General features: G+C 47.3%; 2 protein-coding genes across 10 annotated transcripts in view; one reads left to right on the top strand and one right to left on the bottom strand.

The window, feature by feature from the left end:
• The first annotated feature begins 489 nt into the window (after positions 1-489).
• Positions 490-10,748, top strand: LOC108254877 (endoribonuclease ZC3H12A). The gene is made up of 6 exons (XM_017450282.3): positions 490-864; positions 3,536-4,006; positions 7,215-7,354; positions 7,653-7,887; positions 8,419-8,525; positions 8,614-10,748. Exons 2-6 carry the CDS (start codon positions 3,726-3,728, stop codon positions 9,462-9,464), a joined length of 1,614 nt encoding a protein of 537 aa, XP_017305771.1. The 5' UTR covers positions 490-864; positions 3,536-3,725; the 3' UTR covers positions 9,465-10,748.
• Positions 10,749-12,569: 1,821 nt separating this feature from the next.
• Positions 12,570-16,576, bottom strand: part of tab2 (TGF-beta activated kinase 1 (MAP3K7) binding protein 2) — a 35,357-nt gene continuing 31,350 nt past the window's right edge. For all 9 annotated transcript variants that reach the window (XM_053686295.1, XM_053686318.1, XM_053686296.1 and 6 more), the window contains one exon: positions 12,570-14,557. In XM_053686295.1, the coding sequence (XP_053542270.1) occupies positions 14,418-14,557 (140 nt within the window). In that variant the 3' untranslated portion in view covers positions 12,570-14,417. The remainder of the gene's footprint in view (positions 14,558-16,576) is intronic.

Raw genomic sequence — 16,576 nt, 5'->3', positions numbered from 1 at the left:
TACAAGCAAGCCCAGACATCACAAAGGTCAAAATTCGCCAATCAAGTCTATTTATAATTGAAATCGATTCTATTTATAATTGAAATCGATTCTATTTATAATTCAAATCAATTCTATTTATAATTCAAATCAATTCTATTTATAATTGAAATCAATTCTATTTATAATTCACATCGATTCTATTTATAGGACACATCTCGACGTCACCTCAGCGTTTTTGCTTCATCGTGTGAGGTTACTAAAATGACTCGTGCTGCCTTTTGGTTCGCGTTGCTACATCGAGAAACATGGGAGCGCAAGTCACATGACTGCACATGACTCGGAACTCCGCTTTACCCGATTGCATAACATTCTGGGAAGCTCTCACACACTCGGTCATGCTCTGTCACAACGTCAGCCGTGCCCGCTACGTTAGTCACTGTGTACTCGAGTGTCTAATTCACCAAGCTCTAATTTCCTTGCCTGAAGTGGCAAGATTTCCCCGAAGCGATCGGTGAAGGCTACTCGACATCACGGGGAGGCTTTGTGCTGTCTACGAATGTTGAAAATAATGCAACCTGATATGCCATGTAAGCCTTAAGTGGCTGTGTGCGCTTGTGTGTGTGTGTGTGTGTGTGGTTGAGGAACAGCAGTAAGAGGGGAAAGTTTTATATCGAACCTATGTATAAGGAAGAAGGGCGTGTGTTAGTGTGTGTGTGTGCGTGTGTGTGGGCGTGCATATTTGTATTCTTTGGCTTCCTTGCTATGGTGTGAGCACACATTTAGTAACTTCCTCATATGCTTGATCATTCTGAGAGAGACGAGCACACACACACACACACACTCTCTCTCTCTCGCTCTTTCTCTGGGGCTGCTGAACAAACTGTAAGTACAACTTTATTAAATCGCTCACTCAGAACTTCACTTCTTAGTCAGAACAGTGTGTTTAGTAGTGGTAGCGTTGTTTATGACTGTTCGGTAGACACAGCCAGCGAGGACTAGAGATATAACTACTGAGAACTCGTGAGATTTCCTGACAGTAAAACAGCAGGAGAGTCATGAAGCCTACAAGTGACGAGGTGACTGGAACTAAGCGCGGCGTCCGAAGGAGAAAAGTCAATAAAATAGATAGAAATGTTTTGTTTTTTAAATAAAAAAAAGAAACGTCAGTGTGATGAGCGAGCGTCACGGATACGGAGCTGTTGTGGTTTAAAGACAAAGAGCTACAATAAGTGTGTGTGTGTGTGTGTGTGTGTGTGTGTGTGTGTGTGTGTGTGTGCGCACTCTGCTCCTAGGTTTATGAGGTAGGTGTGTAGACGGTGTAAGAAAGGCTCGATGGTTTAAGAGGTCAATGACGGTAATAACGTGAACGAACAGGTGTGTTTGAGGACGAGGGGAAGAAGCTGCCTTTGTTTTTCTTAAGGTGGCTTCCTTATTATTCACGACTGAACCCGAGCTAAATATAGCAACAAGGAAAAGTGAGAGTTAAAAATAACTCACGTGACAGAAGGAGGAAGAAGTCGTCTGGGTGTAGATATAGATATAGATATATATGTGCATACCTGTGCGAGGAGAGAGAAGTGGCGGGGCAAATAGAGTACTGGAGTGAGGTAAGGAAATGGGAAGAACAAAAAGGCCCCGAATTATACCAACTGAGGTACAGATACCGTGTCCGTCCCCCTTCCCACAGCTGGTACAGTTACAGACCACGCGTCCGTCCTCTTCCCCCGGCTGGAACAGGGACGGTGTCGGGGTGGATAATAGCATCGATGTCGGATGCGGGAAGGCGAGGAGCACAGTGTCTGTACCGGTGCCTGGTGAGAAAGGGGGAGGGGCACAGTGTCTCTACCGGTGCCTGGTGAGAAAGGGGGAGGGGCACAGTGTCTGTACCTGTGTCTGGTGAGAAAGGGGGAGGAGCACAGTGTCTGTACCGGTGTCTGGTGAGAAAGGGGGAGGGGCACAGTGTCTGTACTTTTGCCAGGTGAGGAAAGGAGTAAGGATACATAGTTTGTACCGGTGTCTGGTGAGAAAGGGGGAGGAGCACAGTGTCTGTACCGGTGCCTGGTGAGAAAGGGGGAGGAGCACAGTGTCTGTACTTTTGCCAGGTGAGGAAAGGAGTAAGGATACATAGTTTGTACCGGTGTCTGGTGAGAAAGGGGGAGGAGCACAGTGTCTGTACCTGTGCCTGGTGAGAAAGGGGGAGGAGCACAGTGTCTGTACCGGTGCCTGGTGAGAAAGGGGGAGGGGCACAGTGTCTGTACCGGTGCCAGGTGAGGAAAGTGGAGCAATATTGTGTCTGTACCTGTGCGAGAAGGCAGGGCAAACTCTCTCATGTCCAAAGTACAACAAGGAACACTTCTCAAGTGGGGATTTAAAGCAAAAAAACGGTGAGGAAAAGAGGCAGAGAAAACATGCCCCTACCTGTGGCAGAGGGAAAGAGGAAGTCAAAACCAAGTTGTACCTGTGCCAGGTGAGAGAAGGGGAGGGGAAAACAGTGTCTAACTGTGCCAAGACAAGTCTACAATGGGGCAGATTGTCTTCATCTTGGGCGGGGGGGGTTAAGTGTGGGTCAAATGTACCGGTTTTAACAGCCGGTTAAAAATGGGGCAGGCGACTGATCATTAATCACATGAGTGTGTGTGTGTGTGTGTGTGTGTAAAAACTAAATAAATAAATGAATGAATGAAAATGGTAAGGGAGGGAGGAAGACGAGGAAATCTACCAGCACTTGAAAATTGATGCTAACACACACACACACACACACACACCCCCCCCATAATATTTGCCTCGAGTTGACAAGGCGAGCCTAGATCAGCAATGTTCCTCTAACGCGTTCACTCCTCCTTCGCCTTCACACCCGCGAGCCGGCACCATACGAGGTGGGTTTATTCATATTTAAAAATACACAAACCTTTTAAAAAAAGATTTCATTCACACTGAATCACGGTCACGTAGGATTTAACAAAGAAAGAAAGAAAAACAAAAAAACAAAAGTGTGTGTGTGTGTGTGTGTGTGTGTGTGTGTGTGTGGAAAAAGGTTTACCACTACACGATTAGTCAACTGAACACGACCGCGCTGTGGGCAACAATCTGATGGAAAGATTTCGAAGCGTGATGGACGGACTCGGCTGTTGTTTGGTGAAAAGGTCGCCGGTTTTAATCCACATGGCGTGACGTGTGTACAGAGTCAGTTCTGCTTTTCATATTAGGCTCGTAAATAAGACTTGGTGAAACGCAGGGGCTTTCCAATGCACTATTAATACTACACACTTGGAGAAACAGGTTCCTAAGAAGCGGAGATTTCGGCAGGATTGACGCAAGCAGCGCGCGCATTAAAAGGTGACAATCGCAGCGAACTGACTAGCGTTAAAGCGTCTTCCTTTCGTCTGTGGTCTCGGCATGACGTCCTGTTGTTGCACACGTCGTGCTTGTTAAAAATAGAACCTGTGTGTGTGTGTGTGTGTGTAGTGGCAGCGATGGATGTTTGCAAGAGCTTTGTGAAGCTGCGAGAGTGTAAAAGCCCCTAACATTACATGACCTTTCTGTGTTTACCCAGAGGGAACCCGCCTCCTCACACACTTCTTCCACAAACAGTGGAAAGACAGACCGAAGGCGGATTCCCCCATCGAGGCAGAGATAGCGCAGGACAAACCACCCCTCCCGCCTCCTCCTGCCTTCCTCACACACAAACACACACTCGCACAGAACACGTGGCCAACCACAGGAGGAGACACACACACACGGACATGGAGCGCGAGCAGAACAAGGTGGAGCGTTTCCTCAAGCTGGGTTACTCCCGCTCGGACATCGTGCGAGTCCTGCAGACGCTCGAGCGCGACGCGCAGACCAACGACATCCTCCAGGAGCTGATCAAGACGTGTCGCACTGACGGCGCTGGAGCACCGGGGGCGCCGGAGAGCAGCCCTCAGCTGGTCCCGCGAGGATGTGGCTCGTCGGTGCAGCACAAACACGCCGACTCGAACCCCTTCAGGCCCGTGGTCATAGACGGCAGCAACGTAGCTATAAGGTGAGATCTTTCAAATACGCGCGGTCGAGTCCGACTCACCCGAGTCTCGAGATTAGACGTCAACGTACGTTTTATAAACGTAAGTCCGAGTCGACGGGAAAGAAAGATAGAAAGTGTAACAAGATCTGGAGCGAAAAAGTGGAGAGAAAGATAATAATAATAATAATAATAATAATAATAATAATAATAATAATAATAATAATAACTCAGTTGTTATAATAACTGTATCTGAAATTCAACTTGACAAGCGATATATGTTTAATAAATAAATAAATAAATAAATAAATAAATAAATAAATAAATAAGAAATCTAAATAAATTTGCATCCATTGATGGAAACCCAGCCTGCTTGCTAAGGACCATTAATGACTACTTGTTTAAAACCAAACCATGGCCTTTTAAAAGTATTGGCACCCTCCATTTGGCGTACGTATAAACGCGATCTTCAAGTGATTTCAGAGCAGGCTAGGTTTCGGTTGTTTTTTTTTTTTTTGGGGTCCGTTCTCAGAAACCAAAACTCTTTACAAATCCCAAGTGCGAGTACGATGTGAATTTATAGATTGTGGTGAAGCGGTGACCTTTAACCCACCCACTCAAAAATGACTACTTTTTTTTTCTTTTCTTTTTAACATTTATTTCTCAAGCTAGCGTTTACGTGTTTCAGGAACCGAGCCGTTCGGCGTGGCGCTCCCTTTCGTTTATTTTCCCCCCTCGAAAATTCACCTCATGATTCACACGTAGTTTCAAAACAGGTCGCGGGGTTAGGCGAGAGGAGAAGACGAGGAACCGGCGGCGGGGCTGCCGCTCACACGACGCTCTCTGGGATCCGCACGTCTTGCTTACATTCGCTCGGCACATCCGAGACACGCTCTGGAAATAACACGCGCACGGACGTACCTGGGAACGCTTTGGCGTTTGGGAAATTGCGTCAAAATTCGAGAAACGCCGTTTCAGCCTGAAATTTATCGCCCGGCATTGTTTGGCTTGCGCTCGCGATGGAGTGCATAAACGGGTTAGGGCTGGTATTTAAAAGTATGTTATCTTGGTTTCAGTTCCTCCTGAACTTCTGCGTTGGTGTCTTGTACGTGTTGCAGAAGTGGGAGTCGCACGTCAGCGACGGGCAAGTTTCTAAATTATTAACTCAAGAAACTTCATTATTACAGTGAGTAAAATTACGACCCGCGTCGGTTAGCAGACGCCTAAACACCGCAGGGGGAAGCCGAACTGAGGCGAAGTGCACACGCCCACGCCCACTGGTGCAACACATACACATAATGTCATATTTTCCCCTTTTCTTTCTTTCTTTCTTTTTTTAAAAAAACAAAAAACAAAAAACACACACACACACACACACACACAACGTCACGACCACAAGATTGAACGTCGTGGCGGTGGCGGTTTGGGCTGTTTGTGCACGCCGTTGTCCAGGAAGTGCTCTGCAAAGCGACTTCCTTAACAATGTGCATGCTTATTAAGCGTATCAGCTTCAGGCTGAGCACCGCATGCAAAGCGCACACATGATTCCGGACACGTATCGAAGTGGAAAGGCCCAGAACTAGGTTAGTCAAATACGATAACAACCCCCCCCACACACACACACACACACACACACGCGATACGTATGCATATTGCTGTAACAGTAATATAGTTGAGGACAAAACATCCGCCTCACGGTCCGACGTGTCGGGTCGTGATCTCGATTCACGTCCATGCGTGCCACGTGATTGGCTGATTAGATAACCGCGCGGACGAGTGGCCGACGTGTTTTTACGCCTGTACTCGAGGGTTCCTGTTTAAACGGCGACCGTAATGACGTCGAAAACCGTGTCTGAGCTTCATCGCTGTAATTATACATCTTACTGATATACGCTCAAGGGCATTACCCTCCGGGTGTTTCGATTCAGCTGCGCGATGAAACGCGTTCGTCCTGCAGCAGTAAAAGAGCGAGGAGGGGAGGGGGGAGCCCTCCGGTTTCGAAGCGACCCGGCGTGTGTTCGCGTTTGTGAATCGTAGAAACGGGTGACCGGAAGCGATGTGGAGTAGGATACTGAGATCAGTATACAATATGAGAAACATGGCCACAGAGCGGCAGTCTGGGTCACGCTGACGCCGTCACATGACCGAGTGTTTCGGGCCTAGCAGTCTCGCGATGACTCACAGTTAGCAAACCACAGACGTCTCGCTTTGTAAACTCGTGCAACTCGGGCACCGTTTGCTTCTCATGACAGTGGTCATTCGTTAGGATTTCATTTAGTGCTAGTACAAGTGTGTGTGTGTGTGTGTGTGTGTGTGTGTGTGTGTGTGTGTTGCAAATGAAAGGAGCATTTCGTACTCGACCTGTACACGTCACTGAGTATTGTGGTTATTGTTGGGGTTTTTTTTTTTCTTTTTGGAACCGCGGGTATGTCATGACCCATTTCCCTGCTTCGCAGGTTAATTTACAGTATCTCACGAAAGTGAGTGCACCCCTCACATGTGTGTAAATATGTGATGATATCTTGTCATGTGACGACACTGAAGAAACGACACTTGGCTACGATGTAAAGTAGCGAGTGTACAGCTTGTGTAACGGTGTAAAATTCGCCGTCCCCTCGAAATAACCCAACGCACACTCAAAACCGCTGGCAACGGAAGTGAGTACACCCCCGAGTGAAAACGTCCGTATATACATACACACGTACGTAGATGTTCGTCTTCTCATCTTCGTGAGGATCTTCTACCGACGCCTAAATCTGACCCTTAACCAAAAAGTAAACAAAGAGAGAAATCATGTTTTAAAAGTTTGAACTAAGAGCTAAAGTCGCCACAAGGTCCAACTTGCTCACGCGCTGGCAAACTCGGATTTACGACCGCCGGGGAAACCGAGCTGCCTCGCTGCCAAGATTTTCCGGTTTAGGCCATAAAGTATCCGGTTTAGATACATGAAGAGCTTTTACTGTTTCTCTGCGGCACTTTAATCTCCTCGTTAAAAAAAAAAAACAACAACACACAACGACGCTATTGTCACGGATGAAAACGTCCGGACGGCTCTTTAAACAGCTGGAGCTAATCGGTCCAGGTGGGACGGCAGGGATGGGGGCGAAGGTTCACTTGAGAACAGGTAACCCCGTAACCTGACCCGCTCAGATCAGCGCTGGGATTGTGGACTGTCTGAAATGAAAAATAAATAAATAAATAAATAAATAAATAACCGCGCTCTGTTCCACAGCCACGGGAATAAGACGGTGTTCTCGTGCCGGGGGATCCAGCTGGCCGTGCAGTGGTTTTGGGACAGGGGGATTCGCGACATCACCGTGTTCGTGCCTATGTGGAGGAAAGAACAGTCGAGACCGGAGGCTCCCATCACAGGTAAGAAGTCCAGGGTACGATTCTAGCTCTGGCTTGTCCACGTTTCTTTTTTTTTTTTTTTAAATTTCCCTAGAGGAGAAAAAACATCCATATATTTAAGATTATAATTAAAGTGACGCGGTGTAGCCGGCCGTTTTCTATCGAACGCGATCGTTATATTAGAGCTTACAAGATTGGTAGTGTAACACCTAAAGAACAAGGTCGTTGCGCTATCGCGTAGCGACGAGCCTGTTGTGACGGGACGCCTTTTTTTTTTTTTTGGCGGACGGTTTGTAATTGTTCTGACGCTTATCTTCAGACCAGCACATACTGGACGAGCTGGAGAGCAGGAGCATCCTGGTGTACACGCCCTCGCGCTGCGTCAACGGCAAGCGGGTGGTGTGTTACGACGACCGCTACATCGTCAAGCTGGCCGTCAGCTCGGACGGCATCGTCGTGTCCAACGACAACTACCGCGACCTGCAGCAGGAGAATCCCAAGTGGAGGAAGTTCATCGAGGAGAGGCTGCTCATGTACACGTTCGCCAACGATATGTAAGTCTGCGCGCAAACGTCGAGGGGGGAAAATGCCAAAGAAAACAGTGCCACGGTTTTTTAAATTTATTTATTTATTTTTCTTCCCTCAAAGCCCGCTGTTACGAGAACAGGGTTTGAGATGACATAATGAGGAAATGCACTGTTGAGAAACAAACACACGGCACAAAAGAAAAAAAAAAATAAGTTCCTTGTTCCTGTTTCCCCAAACGTCGGCCAAAAAAATCTGAATCCACCTGCTTTCTCTTTCATTAACGATCGGAGACGAGTACGATTTCTGATATCACTTCCCACTTATGCGTTTGAACATAAAAATCACCCTCTTTCGCACGTCCCGGCGAGGCTTACACACTACGCAGAGCTGTAAACAAGAAAGAAAAATACTTAATACCGTACGGCGGTAAGTTCCGCCGTCCTGGACCGATGTAGCTACAGGGGATTTAACGTAGGATCATTTTCAGTGCTGATAAAGGTGATTTTGATGGATTCAGATGCTAACGAATGTGACTCTCGTCTTCTTTCCGATTTAAGATTCATGCCACCTGATGATCCACTTGGGAGAAACGGGCCCACCATCGAGAACTTCCTCAGGAAGAAGCCTTTAATATCGGAGACCAAGCTCCAGCACTGTCCTTATGGTAGGTCTACGTCCGAGCGGGTCCGCCAGGCGTCTTCTCGAATGATTCATGATTAATAACGGACTTCTTCTCTGTTCGTTTCTGGCAGGAAAGAAGTGCACCTACGGTGTGAAGTGTAAATTCTACCACCCTGAACGCTCCAACCAACCGCAGCTCTCTGTGGCCGATGAACTGAGGGCGAAGAGTCAGCCGTCTAGCGTGACGGAGGACTTTCCCCACCAGACGGCGGCCATGCTGCCCTTGTTACACCACGACGAGCTGACTCGCGCTCTTTCCAGTCTCGATCTCTACTCTTCCCCGCATGAAACGCAAAGTCCCACCAACCGGCAGAGGTCCCTTCCTGCTTTGTACAAGAGCATTAAAAGTGACCAGGCCTACGGCTCGCTGGAGGGCTCCATGTCCCGCCTCTATTTCAGTGACTCCGCCCTCCAGACCTCACTAGCCTACAGCAGTGGGTGTATGACTGGAAGCAGTAGCGATTACTTCCTGTCTGGCAGTTCTAGCCTGCAGCAGAGGCGAGCCCACAGTCCTGACGTGCCCTTGCGCTGCTACAGCCCTGACCTCCACACACACTCAGGCTGCCAACACACACACTCCGATGTCGGGCTTGGTTACCCTCACCCGCTTTATCCGAACCACGGATATCAACACCGCACCGCTTATACAAACAGTAACGCACCTTTTAGCAACGAGGCTCTACGTTATCCTCAGTCGACGTCCAATCGACTCAGGGTACCGGACGTGACCTGGGGTCAAGGCCAACCTGAGGTCATTAACAGGGACAAGCTGACGGACATGAGGAGGGATGTGAGGTCTCAGCTCAGCACGATTTTCCCTCAGAGCATCGTGGACCAGGTTATGAGTTTATACCCGCACACACTGGATACAACAGAGCTGGTCATGCAGATCCAGAAATACAGGAACAGTTCCTTGCTTTAAACCGCAAAAGCTGGTAATTAATCCACAAACGTGAGCCGCGGCAACCGTCACGCGCCATCGGCGATGAATTACAGACAGTAACTGGTTTTGTAAGATTTTTTTTTTTTTTTTTATCCGGACGCTCAGTGAACTTCACAATGCAAGAGCAGTGCCGTTACTGTTTGTTTTGTTGCCGTTTTTTTAAATACTCACAAACTGTCGAACTTCAGTTTTTAAATCACTGAAATCTGAAGTCTTAAAAAGGTAGCGAGGGCGCAGAATCGCATCCTGGTCACGTTACAATCTAGAGCTGTTGCGTAAAGGCGAGCTTTACCCCAATGATAAAGGAGACGCGATCCTGACTTTTCTTTTGCGCTGGTGCTAAGACGTAATGAAACGTCATCTCGCTTCAGTCATTTCACCTACGCGTACCCCTCAGGCTCAAACCGCAGCTGGCTCTCCTCCAGCGTCACCGCGCGGACTCGCCGGCGGACTTTCCGTGATCGAGAGAAACACGGACGGACGGACGGACGAGACCCCGCGCGTAGCCGGACGCTCGCCGGACGGCCGTTTTCGGACCCGTGTCTGGTTTTTGTTTTACGGAAATCTTTTTTCCGCACACTTTTCTGGCCCCAGGATCCTCCTCGCGTGTTTGCTGACGGGAACGGTTCTGCAGTTCGGCACGTACCGGGTCAGTAAATGAGCTCTTTCTGTGGAAGTAGGCGTCTCCTGGTCGCGATTACGATGAAGCAGAGCGAGACTAGGATGAAGCGCTGTTACGTAGATGCATTGGCGTGGGCGCTCCGGCGCTGCATGAAAGCAAACACTGCGCAGGACACTCCGTAAAGTTGATTCGTGCGTAAAAATAAAATAAAGTATTCTTTTTAAAAGCACCTGCCCTGTATAGTAACGACATAGAAAGAGAAAACAAGACTGTGTATATATGTGTATCTGTATATGTGTATCTCCTGATACTGTACAAGGACCAGATGAATGTATTTGCCGGGACGACGCTCCGTCTTTAAAGCCGTCGGCACCCGGTTTGCTGTAATTACGCATTACTAGTTGCTTCTTGAATGTGAACATGACGACTGACCTTCTCTGAGAGTAAACGTGGTCTCACTCGACTCACGGCGACGAGCCGAGGAGAAGAACGTTGACGTGAACAGAAATAAACCGGAGAACCGGAGTACAGCTTTGGTTTGGATTTAGGTTTTTCCTGTGTGCTGCTTTGGCACAAATGTAACCTTAAATAAATAAACAAACAAAACGATAAGTCCGTCCTCAAGGAGGACGAGGATCGTACGACTACTAGTTGAAATGTGATGTAGCTAAGATTAGCGGAATCCTTTGTGCAGTCTGTGTTGTCCGAATGTGCTCACGACCTAATAATTAAAAGGAAGTTATAATCGCTTTCAGAAAGATCTCTCGCCTGTGTGTTTCATTTCATTTTCGCAGTCCGGGTCGCACCGATAAGAGGACGAGGACGCACGGTCGACCGGGAGACAACGGCCTGCGCTTTAATACCTCTGTGCCGCGATCGGACGATTTGGAGCGGTGTTTTTTTTTTTTTTTTTTAAACGGCGAACGACGAAAAACGGATTGATGCGACGGTCACGACGACGAATACAAACGAGGGGAGAAAAACAAACTTGTGGGCAAACGATTTAAAAGGCTAGAAGTTTCTCGATGTCGTAATCGGTCACGACTTAAAGGTGCAGTAGGCGTGTTTTGTTCTTTTCTTACTTGTACAAATAACATGGAAGATATTTCAAACATGATAAAGAAACAAAATATTAAACATACATATACAGACATTCACTATATATATATATATATAAATAAAAGTTTAAGCCATGACCTCCTGTCAGTCATTTTACAGACACTCTGTAGATCCTCAGAGCAGAGATTTGAGAACATAGACAGGGGGTATTGGAGGGTCGGTTAAAAGAGTAAAGAATAGAAGAAAAAAATAAATAAATCATTAAAACGTCAAACTCACCTATATAACTGTTTAGAGAGCGAATCTTGATTTTAAGAAATAGGTTATGTTTTTGTTCCGGTCCTGAAGACGTACACAAACCCACCTCGTCGATAACCGCGTGAGGTTTCCGGCTGGGTTTTTTCTCCTGCGCCGACGGCAGAACGTGATCCATTTAAACACGAGTTGTTCAAGTTCAGTGGGATTTTCCTTGTTGGAGAACTCTCGTTTTGCAACTAAAATGAAAGGATTTCCCCCAGTCCTAGTAGCGACCTCGTTTATATAATACGCCGTGGCTAAATTGCTAAAGACGCCAAAACGGAGTCTGTATTTCATCACCGTCACCATCACCACTCTTACCCACCGACCTTACCTCTGCTCAGACGCGGCCCTCGGATCCGCCGGTCCTCACGCCACGCTGTAGAACGCATCTGTGCCGAGAACGGGAAACGTCAACCTCCTTTAACGCACAGCGCTGCCATCTAGTGGGGAGAAACGTGCAACTGAAACGTCCCGACAACACGTTAAGCACAAAGAAAAAAAAAAAAACAACCCAACAACTCGGAATATTTTTTTTTTTGTTTATTTTTACAAATAACTTATCTGTTACAAAGACAGTTTTCCCAGCTAAAAATTAAAAATCACTTTAGATATCCAAATCGTTTCTTCTTCTTGTTTTTTTTTTTCTCTCCCATGATTTAAATCCAGAAACGTAAATCGCGGCTCGGAGCCGAGCCCAGGACAAAGGAGACGGGGGGAATAAAATAAAAATAATAAAAACCTGGCTTGCGACTGTTTCTCTTTGGAGTTTCTTAAATACAAGTGACACCGATTCAAAACATTTTTTACTGCGTACGAAAGGCCAGTATTTAGAAGGCCGGTTTGGCCGGGTCCCGGAGTACACGTCTTCTCCGACCCCGGGACGAGGTCTCACCCGTCACGTCTGCATTAGCGCTTTAGTTTGACTGTATGATATTCGACCACATTTTATACGTTGACCTTGTGACTGCATAGATTTAAGTTTAAAAAAAACAAAACGAAAAACCCGGGAAAACTTTAACGAGGCCGGAAAGTGAGGCAGCACAATGTGAAACCGGGGGGACAAATAAAAATAAAAATAAAAGGACACTTCACATCTTCTCGACTCATTTTTGCATCATTTTTCTTTATATATAACTCGTATCTTTCTAATAAACATTTTAAAACGTCATTAAGGCCTTGTGGGACTGGTGTAATCAAAATCTATAGAGGAAGGAAACAAACAAACAAAAACAAAACAAAAAAAAACCCCAACGAGGCAGTGTCCGCTTTAAAGGCAGAGAATCTCCCGATTCGGTGACGGACTGGCTGCTGAAGGCATGTGGTGATAGCTTTGGCTTTGTACAGGAACCATTTCCTGAACTTTTTCACCTGATCTCTGCAAGTCTCTGGGAAAAAAGAAAGAAAGAAAGAAAGAAAAAAAAAAAAAAAAAAAAAAAAAAAAGGAAAATCCCTTGTTTCGGTGGACACCGAGATCAAAAACCCAAACATCCCAGAAGTCTTTGCTTTCAAAAAACACACTGTGTGCTGTGCGGTTCAGTTCAATAAAATCATCTGACGTGCTTCAAGAGGTTCGGACGACGCGTGGATGCGCTCGTCTCCCACCACAAAAAAAAAATAAAAAAATCCTCAGAACATGAAACCTACATTCCAGTTGGCAGATATACGACGGAGGTCCTTTTGAAGGCTTCGGAGACCACGTGGTGACCTTCGACCTGTCCGTGGTAGTGGGTGGGGGGCGCTAGGTGATGGGGTGGGTCACGCTCCATCTTTCTTTTACCTTTTTTTTTTGTTTGTTTTTTTTCGCTGCGTGTGCAGCCCGTACACGGAAGAGAAAAACGCGACGCCGTTCACACGGAAAGCAAAAGAACGTACTCGTCTGAGGAAAAAAAAAAAAAAAAAAAAAACACCCAACAAATAAAAGTAAATGAAGTCTATGGAGCTATAATTACAGACAATACATGTGAGGAGATAAAGAGAGCGAGGAGGAGGAGGGGGGGGGGGGGGAGGGGGGGACGGCGTTTTAAAGCTCGTTCTAACACTATGTACAGTAAAAGCTTAGGTAGGCGGGGTCTCCGTTTGTAAACTGTACATCTAAAGCATGCAGATTAGTTTCAGTTCGTCCGCTACGTTTGATTTATTTATTTATTTCCGTTTTCTTAGTGAGCGAAGGCGCGGGGGGAGAAACTCCACACATCGTTCCCCAACAGCGTCTGGGGAAGAGCGAAGTCCAGAAAGTAGTCTGTAATGTTATTCCCTTCAGGTAGAAAGAGAGGAGGCTCTCGAAAGGTAGTTCCCATCCGGAAGGCACATTGGCACGTGTGTGTGTGTGTGTGTGTGTGTGTGTGTGTGTGTGTGTGTCACTTTCATAATACTGTTTCAGGCTAGATTGAGATTCTTTATGGAATCAGTGAAGGAAACCTACACTCACACACACACACACACACACACACACACACACACACACACTAAAGAGCTCAGCTTGGCTTGACGGATAGAAGCAGAGGAAAACCTGTAAACATTATCCAGTCTTCAGTGGGCAGCATGACACACACCTCCGAGAGAGAGAGAGAGAGAGAGAGAGAGAGAGAGAGAGAGAGAGAGAGAGAGAGAGAGAGAGAGACACACACACACACACACAGAGACAGCGAGTGAGAAAGAGACAAAGCGTGAACAAGACAGAGATCGTGAGTGAGAGAAACACCAAGAGAGACAATGTGAGACAGACAGTGAAGGAGAGAGAGACAGCAAAAGAAAGACACACACACACACACACACACACACGACATCCATGTCCATATTTCTGCAAGTTGTGTGTAACAAAGCCTGGCTGACATGTGAATGTGTTTGAGTACGTGTGTGTGTGTGTGTGTGTGTGTGTGCACATGAGTGTATATTATATATAATGTGTGTGTGTGTGTGTGTGTGTGTGTGTGTGTGTAAGTAATTGGGGCTCAGAAATGTCGTGGAAATTCACACTGTTCACAGCGGTTGAGGGCGGGATGGTTGAGGAAGGTGCAGGCTGTGCACCCCCACTGAACCCCGTCGTCATCTTCAGCCTCAGACACCATCTTCATATTCTTACTGCCCGGCTCTGTGTGAGAGGGAGAGAGACACAGACCGTGAGAGAGACGGTGAGACACCCTCTATCGGGAATTCACGAGGCGTGGACCAGCAGAGCGTCGGTTTTGCAGAACCTCCTTCCTGATCGTGGGATCAGAACTGACGGGCAAGTATTTAATCATCACTTGTGTAGAAATACGTCTGTACGGGATTGTATCAGAGCGGGCGTGGCAGCAGAGGCGCCGAATACACTTCTGACGTAACCGTGACGTTTTCTAGAACGCCTACACAGACGGGATCGAGCTCGTACTCGTACGTCTCTAAACCCTGAGGATCGTTATTCTGTAAATAGAGTTAAAAACAATAAGCCGAGACCTGATGTTGATAGTCAAGTGTAGTAAAAGAAACAAAGCATGCAGGAAGCATGCAGGATCCTTTGGAGTTTAGGATAGAAACTTCTCAAACCACACACACACACACACACACACACACACACACACACACACACACACACACACACACACACACAAAACTGGTCACAGAGAAGGATACAAAGTGAGAAAGTTAATAACAAAATAATGATGAGAGGTGAAAAAGAAGGAAGCTTAGAGTGGGACAGGTTAAGCATGCGAGATGAAACATGCCTATGGAAAAATCGCTATGAGAAGAAAGAGAGAGAGCGAGCGAGAGAGAGAGAATAAGGGAGAGAGCAAGTGAGCGAGAGAGAGAGAGAGAGAGAACAAGGGAGAGAGCGAGCGAGAGAACAAGGGAGAGAGAGAGCGAGAGAGAGAGCGCGAGTGAGAGAGAGAGAGAATAAGGGAGAGAGCGAGCGAGCGAGAGAACAAGGGAGAGAGAGAGCGCGAGGTATGGAAAGCCTTCCTCGTTCGTGGACTGGATTTAACCGAGGAGGTGGCGTTGTAATGATAATTTAAGACGTCGCAGATGAGACCTGAGAGATGTTTATTACAAGTTTGACTAGTAATAATTCCAGAGAACGTGACCTTCTCCACTTGGCTGAACACAGCGCTTCTTTGGTACTATTATTTCTGATCGCATGCACACGCACAGGACAGTGACGGAATAAATAACCCGGGCCGGACACACAAACGCGCTCCGTTTAAGCCTACATTCACACCGGAATGTGACCAATCACTCGTGTTACTTGTGGTTCGTCTTATGTGGGCGTGTACCGAGTGTCACCGCTGTGGTTTGTGGGCGTGTACCGAGTGTTACCGCTGTGGTTTGTGGGCGTGTACAGAGTGTTACCGCTGTGGTTTGTGGGCGTGTACCGAGTGTTACCGCTGTGGTTTGTGGGCGTGCACAGAGTGTTACCGCTGTGGTTTGTGGGCGTGTTTCAGTGTTACCGCTGTGGTTTGTGGGCGTGTACCGAGTGTTACCGCTGTGGTTTGTGGGCGTGGCCGTATCAAACGGTATGTATGATTTATATACGTCACGAGTGTTTAAAATGTATTTAAATGTGTCTGATGTACGTGTACGAGCTCGGCTTCATACGAGCCTCGCTCCCACACACTCAGCAGCACAGGCGCTAACGATCCTTTAGCGAGGAGCGGTGTACGACAGGATGAGATGAAAGCGTGGTTATGAAACACTTTTGCAGGAACTGTCCGCAGGTCGTGAGCGGGGAACTGAAGACGTGAGGGATCATCCGAGTCGAATCGCGGCTCGGCGTCCTCGCGTGCTCGTTAGCGAGGGATTAACGCTACGGGGTTTACTGCAGGGGTCTGACGTTTCGACCCGATTCCGATCCGAAGGGCGAGTCAGATCTCTCGCGAACTGCACGACTAAACCTCGACGCTGGGCTTTGATACGATAACAGACAGACAGCGGGCGGAGCTGCGTTTCACTTCTATTTAAGAGGGCGTGCGGAGCCACAATCTCACGCGCTGAGCATGGAGGACAGCGTCAAGGCAGAAAGAAACTTACAGTTTAGTTCAACACGAGAACGGCGGGTTGGAGGATGTGGAGAGAGGAGAGGAGGAAGGAAAGAGCACGAGTGTGAGACGCAACAGGTGAGAGAAACGCCCGCGGG

This window comes from Ictalurus punctatus, chromosome 2 (genome assembly GCF_001660625.3).
Source record: "Ictalurus punctatus breed USDA103 chromosome 2, Coco_2.0, whole genome shotgun sequence".
NCBI classification, from domain to species: domain Eukaryota; kingdom Metazoa; phylum Chordata; class Actinopteri; order Siluriformes; family Ictaluridae; genus Ictalurus; species Ictalurus punctatus.
The sequence above is the reverse complement of the archived record's forward strand: the minus strand, read 5'-3'. Positions and strand labels throughout refer to the sequence as shown.